Here is a 26305-nt window from a genome sequence, read left to right on the forward strand (position 1 = left end):
TTGTATTACATTTTAAGCCTGGATTAGTTCGATTAATATAGAAAATGTTGAGGTAACCTGTTGTCTTAAAAAATATATTTAAGCTTTGGTGAACAAACAAGTTTAAGTTGAATGTACAGGTAAAGTAATCTCAAGAGCCAAATAAATCAATTAACAAATAAATTAATAATGATACATAATAAATGTTGTTAACAATTTTTTACATTTATGTACTCTTAAAATATAACCAAAGGCCTTATGTTTATTGAGCATTGTGTGGAATGGACCATTGGGGAATCATTGAAAAGTGCTACTTCAACCATGTTGCATTAAATCCTATAAAATGTGTCACAAAATACCAATTCATTAATAGAGGAAAATGTTGGATATTTGGTTAAATATAATTTAAATATAAATATTAAATATAAATACTTCTTTCACCTCAGAATCTAACCTCTGCCTGAATACGAGCTGACTGGCATTGTGTTGAAATTAAAGATAAATATATGTGCCTGTTTTGTTTTGTTTTTTAAATCCCCATACCTTGGGTTGAAGATAATTATGTGTAGAGATGCTGAAACAGTAAGAAACTTAAAGAAACAGTGGTGTATTTTATGAGCAGTCCAGAAGAGTGGAGGGGTGGGGTGTGGGGGTAGTTCCATGGTAATGGGAAAGGTAATGATTGGTGCTTATCACAAGAATAAGGATAAAAGGGACAAGGATAAGGCTAAAAAGAGACAATAAAAATCTTCTATTTCCTCTTCCCCCTTGGATACTGACTCTCTTGTTCGCAATAAGTGAGGACTCATTTGACAGAATTTAAATGTTTATTGGTCATTCCCTAAGATTCCAAAATTGCATGTACAGATGAAATTGCATGTACAGACGAAATTGCATGTAGACAGAATTATGTGTACAGATGACATTGCATATACGGGTGATATTGCACGTATAGACGAAATTACATGCAGTGACGTGTACATGTGAAACTTCATGTAAACATGTCATTGCATGTACAGACAACATTGTGTGTACAGATGAAATTGTGTGTACACATGAAATTATGCATACAGACGACATTGTGTGTATGCACAAAATTATGTGTACAGACAAAATTTCATGTACAATTGAAATTATATTTCTAGATATGTGTACAGATGGCATTACATGTACACATGAAATTACAGGTACAGACAAAATTGCTTGTACAGACAACATTGTGTGTACAGTACACATAAAATTACATGTACAGATGAAATTACCTGTACAGATGACATTGGAGGTACGCATGAAATTATGAGTACAGATGATATTTTGTATACACTTAAAACTGTGTGCAGATGTCATAGTATGTACAGACGAAATCTAGAAATTACATTTCTAGATGATATGTGTACAGATGACATTACATGTACACATGAAATTACATGTACAGACAAATCTGCATGTACAGATAACATTGTGTGTGCACATGAAATTATATGTACAAACAATGTGATGTGTACAGATGACATTGCATGTACAGACAAAAATATTTGTAGAGATGATATTGCATGTACGGATGATACTGTGTGTATATATTTCATGTACAGACATGTAGACATGAAATTTTATGTACAGACGATCTTGTGTCTACTGACGAAATTACATGTACGTATATTATGTCTACAGATAACATTACATGTGCCCACAAAATTACATGTACAGACAAAATTGCATGTACATGAATTTACAGACTATATTGCATGTACAGAAGAAAATACTGCAGGCAGGTACATACTTTTTTATATAAAAAGTCATGAAAACTGCTGCATTGAAATCATTGGCTTAAATCACACCTGTTGGAATCTTACTTGCTGCAAATTTCCCAGTAATTAGTTCTTTTACAGTTAAGAGTTATGCTAAAGCATAGATGAGCACACAAACATGTAAGCAGCAAGACTGAAAAACAGAATAATAAATAGAGTAATTTTATGTTCAACTGCTTCTATAGACTCTATGCTAGTAAAAAATGTAAATATTAGAACTAAAATGACAAGGTAACATCCCTCCTATATATATTGTGGACAAACAGCTACCATGCGTTGTGTTCCTGCCTTGGATGGGTTTTGAGTCCTTTACTTAATTCCCCTGCAATATGTAAGTGGAAACAGATGTGCATTTGCAAGATCTTTCTGGTGGGATTCATGCATTTCTTTGCTGTCATTTAAGGTACAGTCATCAATTTTACCTCTTTTCTTACTAATGAAAATAATCTATGAAATGTGTAGAACATAAAAAATGTTCTATCACTGGCATCAGCACTTGTGTATTAGGTGCTCTGGAAAATCAATAACTGTATTCCAAATCTTGTTTTGTGTTTACATTGACCTCCTTTCAGCCACTATGAGACACCTCCCAATGCCCCATTACTCCCCCCCATCTCTACCTGTTTGGCTAAGAAACATGGTGGAATCCTTAAGTGATCTGCATTGCCAGGTGTTTATACCTTAGACTGTATATACAGGATGTGATTGGAGAGTGAGGACTGGGCATTTTGTAATAAAGGCAATGCTGGGAATGGTACATGTTTATATGCATATTGGACAACTGCACATGTGCTGAGTTGTTTATGAGTCTGCACAGAGAAAATACAGGAACTTGTGGGAGCTTGTTGGTGGCCAAACGAGAGTGTTCCAGAATATTCCAAAACCGTTGGTTTGTGGATTAATGAAATCCAAATGTAATGGAAAATAATCAGATTGTTATTTTAATATAGTAATTACTTTAATATACTTTAATATAGTAATCATTTTGCTTAGGCTACAGCTACATTTTAATCAGTAATCTGTAATAGAATACATTTTTAAACTAACCCTCTGAACTCTATAAATCTATAAGTGTGTATGTCTGTTTGTGCCAGTAAATAAACACAATCATAGCACATTTACAGTAATTCAGTTGCATCAATCTTTATTTATATTAGTAATTTTCACAAAACATTTTTCACAATAGCATGTTCAAGTCTTTGTCCTGTAATAGGCAAACAACTCTCACTACATGCACATTTATCCAAACGAGTATTGCATACTCCAAAAACATAGTTCACAAAAAATTTCTTGACAATATTTTTGACAATAGCTAAAAGTTATGCATCCATTATTAATTATTTTAGAATATTATTCATTTTTTTCAAACTTTGAAACTTTCTAATAATTTCCTTACTTGCTGTTTTAAGATTTGTACAAGGGAAAATGAAAACCACTGCATTTTAGACTTTTACAAACATGGACATGTGCAGTTGTTCAAGAAATGTAATCCAAGATCATTTCTCCCCTCATTTATTTCATTCATAAATCAGATCAGATCCTTTTCCTTCTTGACATCATTATGATCTTGAGTGCTCTTCACTAATGCACTGCATTTAATGTACAACATTGAATATTGGTTTTCCAACATTATATAAGAAGATAATTGTGCTCCTGTAATTGGTGACTGACAAATAAAAAGTCTCTTCATATTTAGGCATCTGTTTAATGGGACTCAGCTCTGAGAATTTCAAGGTCCTTGTTACTTGAGTGATAACAAGGTGTAGAGTAGACAAAGGTTCACATTGGAGACCAGGAGATTGGTAGGAAAACAAGAAGGAGATTAAAGAAGCCAGAAGTCAGAAGAGAAGGGTTATAAACAAATGCAGTTTAAACCAACCATTCGCATGCTGTAACATTGTTTTCTATTCTTTGTTTTCTTCAGTATATCTTACCTGAGGGGGATCAGGACTATGCCAGTTACAAGATTTAGCTGCTCCATAATCCAGAGGCGTCTTGGGGCAATCAGCTTCAGAGATTGCCAAGACAAGTGCAGTGTAAATGAACAGGCGCACACATACACATACATTGCAGACATGTGTATACAACATCCACACAAAAAGACACACAGTGTGGTACTCACTTTGAGAGAAGCAATACTGGCCTCCGAATTGTTTTTGCAGATCATGTTCATGGTCCTCTGCAGAATCACAGCCTGATTTGTGAGGTGTTTCAAGTACTCTGAGCTCTCACATGTCTTCTCATGTGACTCTCCAACCTGTAGAAAACAACAATCATTATGCTGATGCTGATGCCAAAAAAAGATTATTCCCATAATCTCAAGGATTTATAAAGATGAATCTTGAGGCTGATCTTTGGTAAATCATTCTGGAGTATTGGGGATCTGGGGTTCAACTACAATTGAGAAGCATTTCTACTAAATGAAGCATTGGAACTCAATGAATTCAGTGGAAGCTTTTTAGTATTAGGCTCCATGAAAAAACTCAAGCAAGAAAATGTATCCTGTGCTTTCAAGACAGTAATTAATCATGTCATGTCATTGGAAAGTTTTGTGTTATTTTGTTTGTCTAAGAGATCACCTGGTTCCTGTAGATCATATAGCGTTCCTTCTCATGCCTGAGAGCTGAACGGAACTCTCCTTTGCTCTCAAACACCTTTGCCATTAAGTGATGACTGTAAAGGACAATCAGAGGAGAAGCTTTTTGTTGAAGATGAGCAACACATCATTGGCATCATTGGCATATTTCTTAGACAGACTGTTAACATGTTTGTCTTGATTTGTTGCTCACCTGTGGGCCAGTTTAAGGGAAGTAGGCCCATGGTATTTGGAAGTCATGGCCAGGGCATTCCCCAGAAAGCTCAGGGCGAGGTCACACTCCAACATGCTGTACAGCATGAGGCCAATCTTACTCTGAACAGGTGAGAGAGGACTCTGAAACAGTGGTAAACTGAAACAGTTAAGCAACACTTGGGCCTCACATTGATACACTGACAATGACTGCACAGAAGAGTTGACATACAGTTTAACTGTACAAATGGAGGAAAATGGTTACTTGCTAAGTCATGTTAAATGAATTTTCACTTTTATGCTTTGCTTTCAGCTCCACTATTTTTTATTAAAATATTTTTTTAAATATATTTTTCGACAATATAGAATAAGCATCATAATTCTACATTATAAAGAAACTTTGCATTCTTCAGCCACCAGAAACTTTCCTGCACAAAAGCGCAATCTAGGCTATTAACTAGAAGCACACAGTCTTGACAATATAGTTTAAGACTAAGATTAGACTGAATCTGTGTCTGGAAAACAAGCTTTTATTTATTGTACAGAGTTTGACCCTTAAGATCATTACACACATCCAGTAGGGCCATTTCTGGGTGATCCTCTCCACACACCAGCAGTATGAGATAGCGGGCCCGGTACAGCAGCCTCACAGCAGTAGCCGCTCGGCCACCCGCAAAACAGTAGAGGCCCAGGTGCTTCTACAAATGAATGAAGATAGGAATTAGTAGTACTTACATGCAACTAAATACCCCATACAAAAGAAAAGTTCTCCAGTACTCACATACTCCCTTATGGTGTTAGGATGCTCTATTCCCAACACTCTCTCACTGATCAGTACAGCCCTCTGCTGGTGACTTAGTGCCTAGGGAGAAAAAACACGTTAGTGCCTAGCAGGAAAAAACACATGGGGGGTGGGAGTGGGGGGCTGTAGATTCCACAGATAATGCAGATCTACACCCTTGAGTCAGGCAGTAGAGAGTGACAGATCCACACCTCAGCATATTCGCCCAGGATGTAGTGAATGCGGCCCAGGAGGCGCAGACAGGTGCAGACATCGTGGTGCAGAGCGCCGTACACGTTAGTGAACAGGCCCAGGGCCTGACTGATCAGCTCACAACCCTCTTTCAAGCTACCTGATGAGATGTGTAGACAAAAAGTGTTTGGGTATAGAGTATGTAGCATAATTATCAGGTGCTAATATAATAATTAGCCCAGTGCTTTCCTGCAGATTTATATTTAGTAAAGATGTAGTTTGTGTTTTTATGTTTTCTTATCTTAAGTATGTGAAAAAGTGATGAAATAGTTGTGAAATAACACAATATGTGGAATGCATAAAACAATATTGATAACTCCCTTTTTCATTCATGAAAATGCAATTATAAGTGATTTAAAGATTACATGAATAATTAGCATTATATATTTTGGATTTTGGTAAGCATAATCCCATTAAATATATGGTAAATTCTAATACATACCTTGCTGGACCTTTGCCTGACCACAGTGCAGGAGACAGAGGCCATCACTGGCCTTTGGGCTGATGTGCTTCAATACAGGAAAAATGTTGAGGATGTCTTCCTCAGTGAACACTGGTTTGTGCTTAGCATCAAAGTGGTATTCTCTGATAAGCATCTGAAATGGGTGGGGCAGAAGGGTTCATGTGTGTGCGCGGGTGTGTGTGTGTGTGTGTGTGTGTGTGTGTGTGTGTGTGTGTGTGTGTGTGTGTGTGAGTGAGTGTGTGTGTGTGTGTGTGTGTGTGTGTGTGTGTGTGTGTGTGTGTGTGTGTGTGTGTGGTAGGGACAGACCGGGCAGCAGGAACATTTGGGTAGATGTAGAGAAGAAGAGTTACCATGCTGCCAGAGAAAGAATATTACCTGTCAACATGTCTTGCTGGTAAGATGAATGGCAGACAGATGTTGTATTACCTGTATGCCAGTTTTGATGGAATGCTCTCTGAGCAGGGTTAATCTCTGTAGACCGCACCTGCCCACTGCCTGCTCTACATTGCCGCTGCCAGACACAGATGAGACATCATGTTGAAGAAAGTGACAGATGAACCATGCATGAAGATTACATAGCTGTAGAGGGCAGAGTGCCCAGGCTATCAATAGACTTATTTGGAGGAATGTAGCTCAGAACAGGTCTAGACATCACACATTATGAGAATGAGGAAACATATTACGTGACCCTGTGAACACACACTACTTTATGAGCGCACACTCATGAGCTACTGTTTAAAATGGTGTCAGTACAGCTCTCACCACGGCAGGCAGTAATGATAGTATTCCATAGTCTCAGCCTGGATGGTTCTCCAGAGGTCACTGGAGGTCATGACAGCCCATGTGGTCATGGCTCCCCCCACGGAGCCGCGACTCCTTCTCCTCCGGCTCCTGCGCTTGGCTGCTAGTCCATCGACCTGCTGGGGACCCAGCCCATCAGGTGAAGAGCTGAGGAAGCAGTTGAGGAAATGGCTGACTGAAGCAGAGAGGGCAGATGGCTCCACCGCCTGACAGCAGAATATGCAAAAATGATATTACCGCACTAAGTTAAAAAAGGTCTGAAAGGCATGCGAAAGACATACATTAAAGAATGCATTGACCATTATGGATCTCAGGGCTAAAATCTTAAAACTGCTTGGATGCTTACTAGTAAGTATGTCCTGAACAGATGTTTTGTGCATCGGGTGATCAGTTCACACAGTGCAGTTCTCTGCAGGAAGATAATCTAGTGGTCACTGTCATTTTGAGAGATGTTTAACATATATGCCATGAAAACATTATGAGTCATAATGAAGAGCAGAAATTGCTGACAGGCTCACATAAATGTGATCCAGTCTGAGTTTCTGGGGAGACTTCTCAATATACTCCAGCACAGTGCCCAGGTATCGGACATTAATGCCATGTTGGTGCAGAGCCTCGGTCAGTGTGCCACCATCCATGGGCATTGAAGTGTGATCAAGACAACTCTGAATCTGTATGACCACATGAGTGTTCTATTAGCTATCAGATCTAGGAAATATCCCACTCTGTTCACTGACTCTCTTCAGACCAAGCATTATATATGTATAACATACTGTAGATGATCATTGTTAATAAAAAATGGATTCATGTGCAATTCAGACCAAATTAAAATACTCACTAAGGCAGGGATTTGGTTGGAAATCAGAAAGGCTGCAGCATCCTTTAAAAGCTGTTTCTGTTCCTGGATGTCCTTAGAGCTTTCCACTGGAAAACGTACACCTGGAATATGAATATATTCTGGATCTAAGACTGATATATGCAGATAGACAATTATTCTGGTTTTATCTAGATGTTATTTGGTCCTCAAAACATAATAATATAAGACTATGTATGTCTCATGTCGCTACTTATGCAAATTTTACTTCATGATTGTATTGATTCTGGACACGTTTTATGGAGCTTCCTATTTCAATACACATTTTTGTGTCAGCTGACTGTACAATAAGAAATATTCTGTCATCAACTATACACTAATCAACATACCTGGTGAGAAAATGTTAGGGTTGAAGAAAATGTCAGCGTTTCTGAAGAAAGAGGACATAGTTAGGACAAAATGACCATATTTTCTAATGGGGCAAATGATCATAACATGTGTCATGTACACTGCCTGGCCAAAAAAAGGTCACACACTCTAATATTTCCTTGGACCACCTTTAGCTTTGATTACGGCACACATTTGCTGTGGCATTGTTTCCACAAGCTTCTGCAATGTCACAACATTTATTTCTGTCCAGTGTTGCATTAATATTTCCCCTAAGATCTTGTATTGATGATGGGAGATTTGGACCATTGCGCAAAGTCTTCTCCAACACATCCAAAAGATTCTCAATGGGGTTCAGGTCTGGACTCTGTGGTGGCCAATCCATGTGTGAAAATGATGTCTCATGCTCCCTGAACCACTCTTTCACAGTTTGAGCCCGATGAATCCTGGCATAGTCATCTTGGAATATGCCCGTGCCATCAGGGAAGAAAAAATCCATTGATGGAATAACCTGGTCATTCAGTATATTCAGGTGGTCAGCTGACCTCATTCTTTGGGCACATAATGTTGCTGAACCTAGACTTGACCAATTGCAGCAACCCCAGATCATAACACTTGTATTTTAGCTCACACCCCCATAGGCTTGTATGGTAGGCACTAGGCATGATGGGTGCATCACTTCAGCCGCCTCTCTTCTTACCCTGATGTGCCCATCGCTCTAGGACAGGGTAAATCTGGACTCATCAGACCACATGACCTTTTTCGATTGCTCCAGAGTCCAATCTTTATGCTCCCTAGCAAATTGAAGCCGTTTTTGCCAGTTAGCCTCACTGACAAGTAGTTTTCTTAAGGCTACACAGCTCTGTACTCCCAATCTCTTGAGTTCTCTTTGCATTGTGCATGTGGAACTGCTCTTACTTTCACTATTTAACATATCCCTGAGTTCTACTGTTGTTTTTCTACAATTTGATTTCATCACACGTTTAAGTGATCACCGATCACGATCATTCCAGATTTTTTTCCGACCACATTCCTTTCTCGAAGATGATGTTTCCTCACTGTCCTTCCACTTAATAATAATGCGTTGGACAGTTCTTAACCCGATTTTAGTAGTTCCAACAGTCTCCTTAGATGTTTTCTCTGCTTGATGCATGCCAATAATTTGACCCTTCTGAAACAGATTAACATCTTTTCCATGACCACAGGATGTGTCTTTCAACGGTTGTTTAACAAATGAGAAGCTACTTACTGCATCAGTTAGGGTTAAATAATTTGTTGCCCCCTGAAACAATCACTCATGCAGTAATTATGCAATGGGAGGCTTTTACCTATTTGCTTAGTTAAATCCAGGTGGTGACCTATTATACAGGCAGTGTATAATAAATATGTATAAAAGACATTCACCTGTGCTTCACAAATGCCTCAGTCATCTCTTGCCTCAGATAGGCTAAGCGATGTGGGTGTTGCTGTGGGAAACCTAGCAGCTGGCACTCAGGGTTTAGCTCCTCCCCTTCCACTGGCAAGAAGTTGAGGTCTGGCGGGAATGTGAACAGCAGGTCCAGAATGTAGTGCCGGCCATCGTTACCCACAATGCCCTTGCATTGCACTGAGGAGCATAACTCTACAGCCATGTTGTCTTCATTAAGCACATGGTGTCGTTGCACTCTCAGGTGTTTGCTGGGTTTCTCCAACAACTTCAGGTACCTTGGGATATTTAGAGTGCTTACTTTTATTTTGTGTTTGACAACCTATGAAATCATAACCATATATGACCTGTACATCAATTGATTTCTAAAATGGAAAAAAAAAAAAATGTATAAAATAAAAAAAATCATGAAATTAAATGCCCTCTCAGCAAATAATTTCCTTCACAGGTTTAGTCCCTCACCCTACAAGTGCTCAGCATATGTAAGAATTTAGCTCAGCATATGTAAGAAAACTATGATGGAGAAGTATCATAGATGGCTGCCTCATGAAACTGGTTAAAAGAACACCAAGAGCAGACAAGGCTAAAAGTAAAGTTAAGGGTGGCTACTTTGAAGAATCTAAAATCTAAGACAGCCAACACTGATGTATGTAAAAGCTTAATGAACCAACTTACGTTTCATCAGAGATGACAGTCTTTCCAAAGTCAGTGGAGCCATAGGTCATAGCTTGCTCCTGGCCACACTCTAGAATGCCTGGAACGATGGACTGAGCGGTGACACGGTAACCTCGGTAGTCCACCACCACAGTGCCAAGCACATATAGTCCATCTGCATCGACTGTGCTGTATGCCCTAACGCCACATAGATCGACGGCTGAGGCGGCATGGGCAGCGGCCTCACCACCCAATGCCTGATAGTGTTCACGTGTGTCAAAGCCCAAGCTGAACAAGATGCTGTTCCAAATGTACATCTGATTGCACGGCTCTTCGCCAGGGTTGATAGGCATCACGTCGCCATCGACCACCGCCATGGCACCTTTTGTGGCAATGCTCACAAAGTCACTGTTAGCCTAGGGAGAGTCAGTTATGGGACTATGATTATGAATAAACTGTTTGAAAAAGCTGATTGCTGGGCTACTTAGGAAACAAATAGCATTACTTATATTACTTTGCATGAAGAAGCCTAATTCGACAGTAGCATGCTTCTACAGACATTCTGTGAGAAGGACATGCTTGCCTTAAAGATGGCCCTATCCCTCAACAGACGATCTTTCAGGCTCTTGCGTGATAGTTCTCTGGTGCTTTGAAGCTCTTCATTCCAGTCACGAATCTGCATTTATCATATTTAACATATTTATTAAAGGCATTCATTACAAACTTTGGAATTTAGCAATGACTTTGATTATTACGCTTCAAACTATTACATTCTTTACATTTTAATAATATTTTCTAGCTTGTTGCTCTGTTATGAAAGCAATGTTTATATCTGCATTTTACAGCTTGAGACCACTGCTTAGAGTCCTTTCTCCATAAAAACCATGGAAGGATTTCAGCATTGACTGGTGTCCCAACCATGTGGATATTTGTAGTCCAGCAAAGTGTTTTGTATTACATTGTTTTAGTTAGAGGGCAATCTTCAAAGACCTTTACCTGTCCAGGCACATGTTCTTCATAGGCCAAACAGGAGGGGCTGGCATCCTCAGCCCGAACACAGTCCATGGCATGGTCAAGTGCTGGGGCAGTCCAGCTGAACACCTGGAATGGTGTGGCTATCCTTTCAAAGGGATGCGTAGATGTTCTGAAAAGAAACCAAAAAGAACCCCCCCCCCAAAAAAAAATCCTGTTAGCCACAGCTTTTCATAAACTTATTAATGTAGATGAAACAGCACTAAACTGACATTATATGTTTAACTTATTAACCATTTACCTCTTCTTCAGTAAAGCACTGAGGTTCTTCTTAAAAATTGGACTGATCTGACTCAGGAGCTCCATCAAAGAATGACTAAGCAGACTGGGATTTGCTGGCTTTGGGTTGAATCTGTAAGTGGTGGATCTAGTAAAGACAGAACACCATCATCCATACCAATAAGATGACAAGATGGTACATAAGGCAATGTTGCATAATGTGTCTTTCAACACATTTTTAATTTTTCAGTCTCTGTTCATTAAGCTCAATTTCCAGACCTGGAGCCTTATTTGAAGAGATTTTTATAACAATCTTTGGTTACTAACTGATTGAGGTAAAAGCCCCGAGTAGATGCTGTAATGCTGAAGTGTCTGTCTTCCATGGTAACAATGTTAAGATACATGAGATCGCCATGCATCTTTCTGTTTCCTGGAGGAGGGTTCCAGTTACTGGTCGTCAGGACCTTCAGGCATTCAGTGGGCTATCAACATAAGCACCCAGACACAATGGCACTTAAAATTTAGCTTTCAAGATGAAGACAACATAGGCAATTTTTTCACAATTCTACTGATGTAGTCAACATTGTGTACAGCAAATAAATGCTTTGTTAGTTATATATTGGATTTGCCACCATTGTGTGATATTTTCTCCAAAGTGAGCCCAATACAATTAAGTTTACTTATTTTACTGAACGGCCAAGGGTGATATCCTTTGTCAATTAAACCAGTTAATTAGCCCATACCTTTAAGTTCTTGGTTTGAGGCTGCAGAGGTCTAAGTAAGCATTCTTTAGCTCCTGGGAGAATATACTCCGGGGGGCTGCAGTTGAATAGTTTAAGCTCATCACCCCTCTTACTGACCCTGCTGCTCTCTGAGAAAAGAAGGCATAGCTTAAAATGGCAAGACAGTAAAACCACTGATCAGTGGTCCAGTCCTTTATAATATTATCAACAAACTGAAATATATTTATGTGTTCTCGCTGCATGCTGAGAAGGATGATTAAAGCCCATAAAAACTTATGCTGTCATAAAGGGTTTGAGCACATTCTGCTGCAATAACTGTGCTCTTCTCACCTTCTATGTGTTCTTCACTGAAGAACCTGAGGAACGTCAATGAGCTACCCTCCATACCATTATAAGCATCTGTGGGGTCCATGCTCTTCAGCAGATCTCTGATGTGGCGCAAATGTATACGAAGCTCTCGAACTGTATATGGCTCTGAAATGTATATAGGAGCAAAGGTAGCATACTAGTAAGTCATATCAGGTAGTATTATTGGAACATAGCTGGTTAACCAACACAGTGCTAGCTTACCCTTAGGAGAGCTGAATCTTGTTATTAAAACATTATTATTGTTGCAGCTTTGAATGTTGCAAAATGCATACCTCAATTCAGTATTTTCTCCAAAATGTTATTTATATAATACAACTAATTTAGCTTATGGTATCCCTGAACATAAAATGAGTTATGACACTTTGGACTTTTTTAGAAAGGCGCAGAGAAAAAATCCAGCTGAGAAAATTGGTGTCAGATGTTAGAAGTGTACCTTCCACTATCTTAAGCAGTGAACCCTCTTGTAGGCTGGTGATAGCCTTCAGGTAGCTGAAGTTATCCAGTGTGTTCCCCTCTAACTGCAGGGAGAAGCAGGTACGGTGGCACGTCTCCTCGTGGTCCATCAACACCTGCTTGATTTCCTGTACCATTGCTAAAGGTGACACCTGGAAGCCATGAAGAATAACAAATTGATTATAAGAGGAAGTGCTCTCTCTGTCAATTAAGCACTCTTCATTGGAAAGTAACTAGATATGAGGCTGCATTAGGTCAGGTTAGCTAAGTTATCTTGTAAGCATTCTAAAAGGGAATAATAGATGTTTTATCATTTAACACAAAATGTACAGCTACTCTGGTATTTCTATACAGGAAAAAAGCCTTTACTTGGAAATCAGTGGGCTCAATGCCAGGGGCTTGGATCTTGATTGTGAACCCCATGTCATCAGAGGCATCTGGTTCTAGTGCAGCAGGATCCTCCTGCTGTGCTTTGTCACCATAACTGTCCAGCTCCAACATCTCTTGGTCACTAAGCGCACGATCTAGATTCCCAAGTCCTTGCATGAGGTGAACGGGAGAAATGATGCATAGTGAGAAATACGATGTAAACCATTGGTTTGGATAAAATATTTATACTCATGTAATTTTTGTGAAGAATATTTATTTCAAAATGTCATAGTGTAGTATAGGATGATGTAATAAACTAAAATGCAAGGTAGTTGAAGGTGTGACAAAAGTGCCTGTTTTACCAATTGCACAAATACTATATATATATAATATATTCTTTTAGGCAAAGAAATGCGTTTCCTGTAAATGATTTAACTGATTTAGTTACACTTTAAAATACAAATATATTGATGTCTTCTGAGACATCTCTGTATAATATTTTAATAATGTATAATATTTTATCCAGGTCTTCAAACATTTCCACATATTTGCAAGGAAATTCAATAAGATTTCTTTCTGTTATCTTTTACACACCTGTCATATTTGGGGTATCCAGGAACAGCTTGTCAACCACAAACAGGGTAAACTGTTCCGAGCCTTGGTCCATGGCCAGGGCTGTCTTCTTAGCACCCTGCTGTCTTAGTGATGCATTTATCTCTTGTTGGATCTGCACTGCATTTCCTTCTGTCTGGCCAACATTTTCTTTAGCCTGTGCTTGTTCTAACTGCAGCATATCTGAATTTGGGCCATTCTTTCCCTCTAGAACAAAACTTAGTTCTATCACGTCTTGATGTATTGCTAACCCTGGCTCTTCCATCTCTGCTAATGTCCTGCCCGTCTGGTTCATGGCTTTTGCCATCTGTGTAATGTCTTCCCCTGTCTGAGTGGTTTCCCACTTTAAACCAAGCTGGTCTGTCTTTGATAAATTTAGCACGGCATCTTCTGCAGATAATGTATCCTGGTCTGTAAGTTCTAAATCTAGTTCTCTACTTTCCCTATCTCGAGCCATAATAATTGTTTCACTCTTCATTTCATCTTCATCTAGCTGTGATATGTTCACTTTATGTTGTGCTTCTCTATATTCTATCTGAATTGAGCAATGTTCCATCTGTTTGCTGTCCTCAAGGTCCATTTTCACTACTGTATTTTCATCTATCTGAGCTGCATTTTTGCCTGAACATGCAACCCTTTTTTCATGCCTAACAACACTGTGCACTTCTTGCAGCATGCATTTTGCTCTTTGTTCCATTCCTTGTACCTTTTGTGCTAGACTTGGGTCCCTGTGTGCCAGGTTTAGCTCTATCTGTTCTATGCCCTTGGCTGACTGGGTGGCACCTCGTTCTCTCTGCTCATTATGAATCCCAATCTCTCCTGCCTGAGTGGCATCAAAAGTAGTCTTTGTAGCATCCTTCACAACTTTGCCCTGTGAAGACGTGCTGGAGGTACCAGTGGGTTGTGGCTCTGAAATAATAAGTCCATTCCTCCCATAACCCTGTGCTAGTAACTGCGCACCCTGACAGAGGGAAGACTTCCAAATGCCAGTTCCCAGGCCTTGGGTGTATATCAGGGTCTGAGAGGTAGAACTATCAATATTTGATTGCTCTGTAGGCCATGAGTGGAAGGAAGACAGTAAGGGCCATTCATTCTCAGTGGTGCATAACTGATTTCTATCTAAATACTGGAACTCCTGTTGAATGATATTTGTGCTTGGCATTCCCTCTATGTCCTCTTCTCCTGCAAGCTCTTCATGGTTTTCACCCTTCCCCTCTCTTCTCCATTGATTTTGTCCTCTCGCCTCTAACATGAGCTCCTGTTGCTGGGTTACACCTTCTCTGTACTGGGCAGCTCGAAGATTACTGCTCAGGACTATGTCAGGGTAAAGAAGGTGGCCCTGGTCCAGGGCAGGAGAATCCAGCATGTCAGTGGAAGTTCTTGATGGAGAGAGGCTTTCGGTGTTACTGTTCTCCCATGACAAAAGAGGTGATCCTTCCTCAGTCTGGTCAGGAACATCTTTGTGCCAGATAAAATGTGACACTCTGTAACAGCACTGAAGTACACTTCCCATGTTGTGAGTGAATTACTACTCAATCTGTAAAATTATGACATCAAGCATGAAATTAGTATTATGTTCACGGAATGTGAACTAAAAAAGATCTTGCTAATCACGTGAATATTTAATTTGAGGATTCTAATCCACTACCAATCACTGTAATCCTTTGGCGTGTGTCCTTCACAGTTGTGCTCTCCTTGGTGTCTGAGGAGCTATTGCAGAGCAGATCAAGCTAGCAGCTGATGTATCAATTCTGAGGTTTGAGAGCACATGGCTGTATGCAATAACATAAACATGACTGGAATGTTGTTACATGTAGAGCACAAATTCTGTAAGACAGAAGTTGGTTTAAATCTGGAAGGTTCTTGTGAAGTATACACAAGGTTGTAAATGTTTCTTCAAAAAATGAAAACTTTCTGTAGGCTGGCACAACCAGACTTTAAAAAGTTAATCATAGGTCTACTTTCATTTTCATGGTCTAGAAACCTACAGAACTGCAGATTCTTACAAGCAGTGCTACAAAAAATTAACCAGATCTCACCATTGTGTGTTCCTCAGCATGGCTTCTTAAGAGTCCACAGATATCTGCAGTAGCATGAGAAAGCAGAGCACTATTTTCAGGTTATGCAACCTCGTATTGTATCCTCTTCTGCCCTTCATTGTGCACTTCTCTCATGCTCTCCACTCTCCTTTACACACAGGCACTCACACACATTTTCCCAGGGAGGAGGAGTCTGGGCCCCAGTGCTTTCCCTAGTCCATTTCTCTTTCCCAGCAGTGAAAATCCTCTCATCCCTCATCTCCAGACACAGGCAGTGACCATTCAAAGAAGCACTGGACCATGTGATATAACCTCCTGGATCCAGTTCATTACATCCACCACGTGCAGTTGCTTGTTCGGCGTGATCGCCTGCAGAAATAGCCAGGGTAAGTGTTCTGCTAATGCGATGTGCTTATCAAGCAGAAGGGGGAGGTTCGAGTTAGACACACCTCTTCTTTGTCCCCTTTGAATTGACTGCTGGCTCATGCCTGCTCCCGAGCGGTTGCTATGACAGAGCGCTGCAGTAATGCAGAATGCTGAGCCAGCAAGGCTCCAGTTATATGTAAGGTTTTTTAAGCAACAATGCAATAAATCTAAGCAAAAAGGGTGAATGAAATTTTATGTGAAATGTCTTTATGTCATTTCTACCTTCTCCCGGAATGCACACACACACACACACACACACACACACACACACACGCGCACGCACACACACACACACACACACACACACACACACACACACACACACACACACACACACACACATTCAAGGGTATGCTTGCATTCAAGGGCACACTTTTTCAGTGGGAGATCTTTTAACTGTAATATTCTGGGGTCCCAGAATCCTTTACAAAAGACCAGTGGTTATGAACCAGCAAGTGTTGTTAATGTTTAGCTCCATTACACTTTTGTCAGAACAAAATAAACAACAAAACAATGGCAAAACAATGGCACAAATCAAAGAGATAACATAAATATGATTTTATTCTGTCTTAAATAAACCACATCACTGTTGTTGTAAAGACATATAGCTCTAATAGTTCTATATCTCATCGAGCTGAAAAACAACAAAAACTTACAGTGTGAACTCAGAGTGAGGTTTTGGGTTTCCCTTTACAGCATCTATTTGCATTCTGACAACTTTATTAAGACTCCACACTGGTTCTTTTTTTGAGCTGAAAACCATATAAATTATGTCTACACGTTACTCGAACAGAAGATCAACATTCTCCATTTGAACTATGTGAGGTCAGAGAGTCCAGAATGTCTTTATCTGAGGGGAGGGTTAAAGACATTAACTACATTTTCTGCCAGTTATAACCCTACTGCATCAATTTCTCCCTGTACACAACAGCTTCCAGGCTGGGAGGGTGAAGCATGCTTTCACTAACAAATGCAGCCAGTTAACATTCCAAACATGGCTGAATAGCTGAACACTCTTGGAAGGGAGCACTAATTACTTAGTTATGCATGTGAGTGTGGACACCCTCAACTGGCCAGCAGCAAAAAATAACTAAGCAACTCTTTGCATCCAGTGAGACCACCAGCAATAAGACTCAACATACTTAGCTGTTTCTATTTAACATTCAGAGGTGTACTAAGAATTGCAGGATTAGAAATAATTTTGGTTTTGCTGGGCAGTTGATATGGTCTTCATTAGCAGACTAACTTTGGAATAAGAGACTGCAGAGTTGAAAAATAGTGTAACTTATAACTCTCTTAAAAGCATGATTGATTTATTTACCCTAATGTTTCCCTATAATTCTGTAGTCTCTGGTCCAGTATCCTCTCTCAGTGATTGGGTCCTTAGTCTACCTAACTGTCTGTCTGACCTCTCTGATAGGTTCCCCTCCCTCCAGTGGCCACCCAGTGACATGTGAAGTGGGAGGAGCCTATGTCTGAAGGGGTATAGGAAGAGGGCAGGATCAGGCATGGGGTGAGGCTCCTCTGGTCCCAGCACTCTTTCCTGTGGTACACACTCCCTCGCTCGTTCTGACCGCCTTGTCCTCACTGAGGAGTGACTATGATGTCTGGCTTCTGCTCTGACAAGGGATGCCTGGTGAGAGCTAGCTGAGCAGCTTGGCCCCTGTGCAGAGAACAATAGCTTTTGAGCACAGTGACTTTGAAATAAAATGACTGAAAGCACTTTTTACTGTTCAGCTATTTCACAAAATAAATGTATCTAGTGATAGGTATGATAGTATAGTATCTAGCGAATGATACAGTGAGGTATGACAATAATGTTAATGCTAAAATGTTTATATTACTGTCAAGTAGAGACCTATGACAATGTGCAATAAAAAAAAAATCTTACAAGTTGTGTCATACATGTATTTATTAATGTATTTATTGTTTGTGCGCTTTCTCTAACCTGCATGTCCCCTTCATTGTTGTCATTGTCGTTGTCCTCCTCCTCTTCTTCCTCCTCGTCTTCCTCAGTCTGGTGATAGAGGCGGAAGCGAGCCGAGTGCAGCTTGAAGGTGAGCTGGGCGGCGATGTCGGTCTGCCTGCGTAAGTCTCGGCCCAGCACCGTGATCTTGTGGCCGCGCCGCTTCAGCTCGGCCAGGCAGCGGCGCTCCTCGTCGCGCAGTCGCACCTGCAGGGCACTCGCTTGCGCCCCCTTGAGTCGCAGTTTGGCCTTCAGCTCCGCCTGCGTGCACTCCTGCTCGGCCAGCCGCTGTTCGGTCTCCAGCAGCTGAGCTTGCATCTGCTCCTCCTCAGCTTCTATGTCTGATCAACATACCGAAATATTACACTCTTAATACTCACAGGAGGGTTCAAGGTGACTCATGTAAGTACAATATTTGTCCATAGCCTGCATAGGTACAGTAATTAGAGCTCTGTGGTAGTGATTTCATTAGAAGATTTATATGACTCTGCCCATGCATACTGTTGAATATCTCCTTTTGTTTTCTACATCAAATCACATTCTTGCTCCTTTCCAGATTCATTCCTTTCTTTTAAATAATCTTCCCATCTTCCCACACCAGTTTGACAATGCAATTCATCCACTACATCTAGACAGCTGGGTTTCTGGACTCAATCACCTGTCATTATGAGAACAGAATTCTTGGTGCAGTATGTAAAATAGTTTGTAAAATGTTTTAAGCTGTGTCCTCACCTTCACTACTTCTTCCAGGAGGTCTTTTGCTCAGCTCACAGCTCAGATCTGCACAGAGGGAGGTGGACACAAATGAAAGAATCTAACAGCACAGGTGACAACCTGCTGCTAGATTTGTGTGCTACACATTTTAGATAAGATGCGCAAGGAATGTGCTGAGGTTGATTTGAAAGAAAACTTTCTGCAGTTATAGATGTTACCCCCCAACTTGCTAGCACATCTACAAAGACCAACGAGCCGCACAAGGTTCAAGGCCTTTCATCACAATGTTGCATATGATGGAACTGACATTCAGTTACATGTAAGTACATGACGCCAGTAACAGACACAGCTGCCCAGAGAGGACGAGTGATGGGAAAGGAAATGACAGACCGTTACATCGCTTCTTCAGGTGTCGGATCTCCAGGCGCAGGCCAGTCAGTAGGAGCTGATGCTCCTTTTGCAGGAATGCTATGTTACGCTCAACACTCTCCACCTGAAGGGCTAGGGGGCCAGTATCCATGGAAACACCACGTTTACTCTAAACAGAGGGGTAGAGGATCTCAATATACAAGATACAGGAGGCCATGTGACAATGTGCCATGTGCATAGAAAATAAACACCTTTACTTGACCAAGTTCCCGTACCATATAAATGCAGGATACATACAGTAAGCTGCGATTTTCACGTTAGAAGATCTAACTTTTAGAAGATTAAGCATATACGGTAACAGTCTAGGGAAAAAAACAACAACTTCTTTATGCCTCGTTTTTTGAAACCACGTGTAAGTATAATGCAACATTAGATACGTCATCTTTACAGCCGGGGCATGGTGAACTAGGAATAGGAACTGCGTAACAACTGCAGTCATTTATAAACATCACAATTTCGAAGTACCCACGTAGCCACAAATTCTACACTTTCGTTTAAACATGCTTGTGTAAACGTTAGCCAAAGGTACCAAGAATCACAAATTATGTCCACGTTCTTATGACACTCTGACCCAGTGCTGTCTTATGATTCATTTACAACATTCTTCTCTAAAGATGTTAATTTTTATCCAACCGTTCAGCTTTCCCGTCCCGATCATCCAAACAATGTAGTTAATTTCCTTTTATCTAACCTATAGTTCTGGCATAATCCAAAGAGCGCCGCATTTGTTGACAGTGATGTAATCGCAAATATGGCATGTCTTTGCAGCTATGCTAGGTGACCTGAAGTTTGTCTTTCAAGCACTCCAATAATTAAGTTATAAGAAATCGACATTTTCATAACGATTTACGTGCGACTGAATAATGAGGTCAAAACGTTAAAGAATGCTTTTCAATGTTGTGAAAAGCGTTACTTACGATCTGGATGAACAGATGAATGGTGCAAGACGGCTCTCGACAAGAGCATCGCCGCCAGGACGGCGCGTCAAGGCGCCGTGACAGGAAAGGGTTTGCTCTCTGCCATGATGTTAAGGATCGGACACGTTTAGCCAATGAGATGAAGTGACAAATTAGGTCGATTTCGTTAAAGAGTCTATTCACTCCCCATAATTTACTCTAATGTGCAGGGGTATCCAAACTAGGTTGTTTGAATAATTGTTTTCGAAACTAAGACAGTCAAATAGACTGTTGATCCTATAGAGGAATGTTTATATTAGACGAGCACAGATACTGAAACACAGGCCAAAAATGTGTCATTAGTTTACTTTTTTTTTTTTTTTAGAAATCGTGTCCCTATAATTTCAGTACCTTGGACAGGGACATACTGCTCTCTAGTGGTCAGGTTTATAGCGGTTATGATTTTAGGTTGAAAGTTCACTCTTCGACGGATTCCGGTAGCACCTGAATAGTGTTATGCTACTGAATGATCTAAAAGGCGTCTATTTAAGTCGTATTCATCAGGAGGAAAATGAGATCTCCTACAGCCATCTGTATCATATCTTTATTACATGATATAGAAAGTTTACACTGACTTAATTACACCAGTTAATTACCACACGTCCCAGCACGTGTAGTGAAAGTGATACAATTTATATAGATATAATTTATAGCTTACATGTTACCTTCTTACAAAATTTTGGCTTGGACAAAAGCATTTATGATTTTCAAAAAATGCTCTCTGCCAGCACAGGCTGGAAAAAAGACAAATTAAAATTATTTTTGTTTGTCTGAAAGTATCAATAACTAAAATTAATCTTAAACCTTAAACCTCTTATACATAATATATAGATGTATAGTCCCCTTTAAAGCACTTAGTAACGTTACCCTACACTCTCTTTCCAAACAAATATTACCTCCTTAACTAAAGTAATATTCTTTACTAACGTAGTATTCTTCCACCTGAGTAACATTGCTTGTCTACATCCCTCTCTCAGTTTTAACAATTCAGAAATTCAGAAGTCCCTGCATTCATCACATTGTCTTGATAAGTGAATCTACTTATTTTATGGTATTCCCACTAAAATCCTCAACATTTAGCAAATCAGCTACACTCATACAAAAACAAAAAAACAAACAAACAAAAAAATGACATATAGGGGACTGATCCCTACATACCATCCCATTCATTTTGATCCTCTGGCACTGGCTTGCTTTCCATTCTAGATACTGAACTGTCCACTGTGGGAGAAAATCATTTAGTGCTACTCCAAACTATGGAACTACTAAAGTTTAGACACACATTTGCATCCTACAGTACATCAACTTCATTCTACTGGACCGCTCTGCTGGTGAAGATCATTGGATATGTAGGAATAGCCAGTCCTTTGGATAAAGGCATAGTTTGATTTAAAATGCCCCCCCCCCACCCCCCCACCCAGGTGTGACTAATAAAGTAGGAAAGGCTTTAAGCTAAAACTTTTATTTCTTCCCATTAGAGCTATAAGATCATTAATAGCAAAATGAAGTGATCCTATATAAACATGTACCTACTCATGCTCTAATAATGCTAATTTCAAAAATATCTTTCAGTTGCTATACTATTGCTGGATTTATCTTTAAATGTTATTCATTTAAATTATTTATATTAAAAGTCATTATTTGGACATGGAATTTTTGTCATTATAACTGGGGCTACTGACTATTATTACAAGTTACAGTTAACCTTCTGCAAAACCATAGTCACATATGAATGCAAATCCTGCCTTTGCTCATTGACTGCCTCTGAACATTTTTAGGATGTTAACAGCATGTGACTCTATCATCTGTTACCATAACATACAGAGTATAGTAAGGGCATTCAGACTTAGTATGGATAGACTATGAGGTTCTTGGCATTTTACCTCAAGTAAGTAAATAAGTCTTAAAGGGGAGCATTAATTACTACAAGGTACTTGACTTGTAATTAGAAGGTTGCCAGTTCAAGCCAAACCACCACCATATTGCCACTTTTGGGTCCCTGAGCAAGGTCCTTAACCCTCAATTATTCAAGTTGTGTCCAGTCATGATAGTAAGTCGCTATGGATAAAAACATCAGCTAAATGCCATCAATGTAAGTAATTAGCTGAACTGCAGAATGCCAGTGCTTTTCATGACATTTTACCAAAAATGATTTTTATGCCATAAGAACAGATATCTTTAACATTTACCTCTTGTGGTGCTAGGGTGGGGGGTGCAGCAGGCTTGAACTTTGACCATGAGGTTTCCTGAATGAGAGGTTAACAGCAGGGAAAGTGCTTACAAAGTCAAGAGCAGATTTAGTGAGCCAAGGACACTTGCATCACCAGCCCGTCACAAGACGAAAGTGTTTGTGTCCATTAATAGCTGTCTGAAACACCATACGAGGCAGAGTTAGATGATAGATGTGCTGCCTCTCCTTTTGCTGAGCATGATGAAAATATATAGGTTATAGAATACATGGACCAGCACATCACAGCTTAATTTAGGTGATTATGAGGGAGGGCCACTACCAGTGGGAGCTCCTTCGAATGTTTCTTTTCTTTTTTTAGGGTTAGATGGCTTGAGCCGGCTGAAGCTGGTGCCTGATGAACACTGACAGCGATATGCACTTCCGGAATGCTCTTCTCCTGCTACTCAGGCTCCTCAGTGCTTTACCTTCATTTGTTCTTAGACGAAAACTAATACTAGAGGACAGCTGTACAAAAGGCTACTGCAGTCTGGACTTTGCAGAATGTAACACATACATGATTTTTTAATGTAGTTAAATTCAGGAACAGTATAATAAACAATTCATAAACATCATAATCAGAAAGTACACAGCACCGTATTTAGCACACATGTATGTGGCATTATCATAACTTCACAGAACCTATCACCCATATATGCAGTATTATCATATCACATCTTAACTGAAAAACAAAATTCAGTAAAAAAAAGGATGAAGTTACTAGCAATTTTCTGATCAGAAAATGACTGTCAATGTGGTGTTTCGACACATGATGAATCTGGTGTAGCTAGATAGTTGTCTGGCTCTGAGCAGAAAAGCACCTGTGACATAACAATACAGATTACCACTGACCAGACCTCTGGGTGGAGTGGACCACTGGAGTGTGTGATGGTGAGGTTGGGGAAAAGGGATTATGTGAACACCAAGCAGTATCTTGGAAGAGATGCTTAATTATTCTGAGATCACCAAAGGATTCTGGTAGTAGTTGGAAGTGAATGGGGTGTAATGAGAACACAAAAAGAACATGTTTAAATTACGAGTTGTTTAATTAAATGAATGCCATTTTGTGGTTTCTCATTGCACCCTTTATCTCCCATATTTACTCACCAGCTCACCATACTTCCAAATTTCTGTATATCCTTATGTACACAAGTTGGTTTAAGCAGTATTCAGGACATGTACAGCATTCCAAATTAGACATTATTTATGTCAGCAGATTGAGTTTACACAACAGTTGGGAGCAACTAGGGAAGTGAAAACTAGAGATATCTTTTAATTACTTTGTGCTGCTATAAAACTGATTAATGACACTTTCTTTATAGCTGAATGTTACTCAGACAACACCAAATACCAAAACTGCTAAGCAGTAATCTTAAAAGTACCCCCTGTGTGGTTGAGGATGTATTTCTTGGACACTCTGTAACAGTTGCAGTTGAGCTCTTATTGCCACTGTTGTTTATTTATACTGGTGTGAAACTATGAACAACTATTTAGTCTAAATGCATTTTAACACAGATGCTCTATTGAGAACTGTAATGTGGGAAAGAACACACGTGCGAAGTACCACTGCCTTGGACATGAGAGCGGGCAGAATTTAAAACAGGGGAAGCCATAATGAAAACTATACACAGGGCAGCGTAAATGAAAGACATGTTTAATAATGGAAACACCAGGAGAACACAATACAGAACAAAACCCAGGAACAAACAAAAGGATAATAGGTTAATCAAGGTAAAGATGAACACTAGATAAATAAGGGAACTAAATATTAAGGGAAGACATACAGGAAAATAATGAAGCATGAAACTAAGACAAACAGGGTAGAAAAACAAGGAAGGCGTACATAGAACTGGGCTACTTAATGAGGGAAACAATAACGAAGACTAAAATACAGGAAACAGATTTAAAAACCAAACAATACTTGCATGACTGAACAAGGGGAATGGAACCTAAAAGCGATGAGGAAGAAAACTAGACAAAGACTGGCGATTACAAATCATGAAAGCAATGTAGAAAAAAGCACCAATATAACGTACAGTGCACAGGAGAACAGAATAAACTTGACAAACATAAACTGGGATGGCAACGTAAACTGGAGAACAGACAGAAAATGCATAGGAACTAGAATGAGAGAGATAACTAAACAACAGGAGAAAGGTGAGTGTAAACAGAGTGAGCAACTTAACTTGGGACAAAGAGAACAAGCACAGCGTAACCAGAAGCGAGCGAGGCAGAGGCAGAAAATGGCATAGACATAGTAATAGACAATGACCAACCAACATGAGACGCAGGAACAAGGTTTAAATACATGAACTTAACAAGACTAAAAACGAGGGGCAGGTGAAAGCAATGATGGGTGTGGAAAACCAAATGAGGGGAGGAGAAAATGAAATTGATGACTGGAACCAAAATAACACACAAGACAGGGAAACCATGGAAACAGGCAAAAACTGGAAAACACGGAAGAGATCAGGAAGCCAGGGAAATGGGAGACGCTCCGGTCCGTGAGTGTGACAAGAACAGAGGAACATTAGTTTGTGCACCATATATCCAAGGCAAACAGCTGGTGCTCTATTTTGCATAGTGAGACATTCTCAAGAAAAACATCACTCACATAATTACAATGGTATTAGAGAGTTTTTAAATATGGATTTGTATTGCCATCTAATCATAAGATCAAGTTTTCCTATGAAAACAGAATATGCATGAAATGTAGTTTTTATTCATTAGATGTCTCAGTCATGTTGCTCAGCGGAATTGTGTCAAATCACATTGTAGTGAAAAACCACCATATACTGAATTGTTGCCTTACACTTTGAAATTGTATTAAAGCAAAGGTTATCGATTATGCTCCTAGTATTTACCCACCACTTCAAACTAGTTTGTGCTCACTTTTTATATTTACAGTTTTACTGTTTTTACTACAATTCTACACAGTGTCGAGGCTGCATCAAAACATCAATGTAGGCTAAACACAAAATCTGATCCCAGATCAGAAAATAAATCTTGTTGATAAGCATGATGTCTCAAACAAACAAAGAATATTTACTAACAAAATAGAAAAAAACCAACAACCTCAGATCCAAATATGAAATATCCTTGATCTTTTTAACTGCTACAATGGGCTTCAAAACCTGACATTTTCAAAAAGAATCGCACAAAATTTGACAAAGATTTTTTTTTTCTCTAGGAAATCATATTGTGAAGTATTTCAGTGCTTGTAGACTGTTGAGGATGAATTGTTGTAGGTGAGTTAGCAGAAATAAAAGGCAAACTGCCAGTAATTGAAAATCTGGGATGGACATGTTCACTGCACCATTGCTCATGTCACCACAAAAAGAAGTAGAATAACTCAAGCTGTTGAACACTGCCTCAGTGCTTCATGTATCAAATAGTCATTTAAAATAGTAATTTAAAATAAATTATGTTACGGAGGACCCAATGGTATGCCATCCCTAAAGCTTTAACTATCAATAAGTTTTATATATATATATATATATATATATATATATATATATATATATATATATATATATATATATATATATATATATATATATATATATATATATATATATATATATATATATAAACACAC

At 39.4% G+C, this 26305-nt stretch overlaps 2 protein-coding genes across 7 annotated transcripts; both read right to left on the minus strand.

Moving 5' to 3' along the window:
• Positions 1-2916: 2916 nt before the first annotated feature.
• On the minus strand, positions 2917-16750 carry cluhb (CLUH binding protein of NUMT mRNA b). Of its 6 annotated transcripts, XM_081719973.1 has the most exons (29): positions 16439-16750; positions 15990-16358; positions 15599-15722; positions 13933-15487; positions 13339-13508; positions 12950-13121; positions 12478-12621; positions 12148-12275; positions 11732-11886; positions 11427-11552; positions 11150-11297; positions 10737-10829; positions 10175-10569; positions 9478-9777; positions 8076-8116; positions 7711-7811; positions 7391-7543; positions 7219-7281; positions 6834-7078; positions 6498-6582; positions 6051-6204; positions 5569-5708; positions 5357-5437; positions 5148-5273; positions 4577-4719; positions 4367-4460; positions 3910-4044; positions 3722-3795; positions 2917-3531 (listed from the first exon to the last, which is right to left on the minus strand). In XM_081719973.1, exons 4-29 carry the CDS (start codon positions 15461-15463, stop codon positions 3492-3494), a joined length of 5037 nt encoding a protein of 1678 aa, XP_081576099.1. In that variant the 5' UTR covers positions 15464-15487; positions 15599-15722; positions 15990-16358; positions 16439-16750; the 3' UTR covers positions 2917-3491. The 6 variants fall into 6 exon arrangements, with proteins under 6 accessions (XP_081576099.1, XP_026875062.2, XP_026875078.2 ...); XM_027019261.3 differs by having other exon boundaries at positions 15599-15701; positions 15990-16750; XM_027019277.3 differs by having other exon boundaries at positions 4577-4698; positions 5187-5273; positions 15990-16750.
• Positions 16751-16958: 208 nt separating this feature from the next.
• On the minus strand, positions 16959-20744 carry ccdc92bb (coiled-coil domain containing 92Bb). Its single transcript, XM_027019290.3, has 5 exons — positions 20442-20744; positions 19486-19633; positions 19114-19161; positions 18364-18722; positions 16959-18078 (listed from the first exon to the last, which is right to left on the minus strand). Exons 2-5 carry the CDS (start codon positions 19613-19615, stop codon positions 17749-17751), a joined length of 867 nt encoding a protein of 288 aa, XP_026875091.2. The 5' UTR covers positions 19616-19633; positions 20442-20744; the 3' UTR covers positions 16959-17748.
• Positions 20745-26305: the final 5561 nt, after the last annotated feature.

The sequence above is a fragment of the Electrophorus electricus genome, chromosome 8 (genome assembly GCF_041902795.1).
Source record: "Electrophorus electricus isolate QZ-2024a chromosome 8, ASM4190279v1, whole genome shotgun sequence".
In the NCBI taxonomy this organism is placed as follows: Eukaryota; Metazoa; Chordata; class Actinopteri; order Gymnotiformes; family Gymnotidae; genus Electrophorus; species Electrophorus electricus.

Excerpts from the sequence above, each read along its gene's own strand:
- cluhb (XM_081719973.1), bottom strand. The coding sequence starts at position 15,463 with ATGGGAAGTGTACTTCAGTGCTGTTACAGAGTGTCACATTTTATCTGG. Across the intron at positions 11,887-12,147 it reads CTCAAACCAAGAACTTAAAG|CCCACTGAATGCCTGAAGGT; the intron begins GTATGGGCTAAT and ends TTATGTTGATAG. Across the intron at positions 5,709-6,050 it reads TCAGGCAAAGGTCCAGCAAG|GTAGCTTGAAAGAGGGTTGT; the intron begins GTATGTATTAGA and ends ACATCTCATCAG.
- ccdc92bb (XM_027019290.3), bottom strand. The coding sequence starts at position 19,615 with ATGGATACTGGCCCCCTAGCCCTTCAGGTGGAGAGTGTTGAGCGTAAC. Across the intron at positions 19,162-19,485 it reads CCTGAAGAAGCGATGTAACG|ATCTGAGCTGTGAGCTGAGC; the intron begins GTCTGTCATTTC and ends CCCTCTGTGCAG. Across the intron at positions 18,079-18,363 it reads ACAATGAAGGGGACATGCAG|GGGCCAAGCTGCTCAGCTAG; the intron begins GTTAGAGAAAGC and ends TTCTCTGCACAG.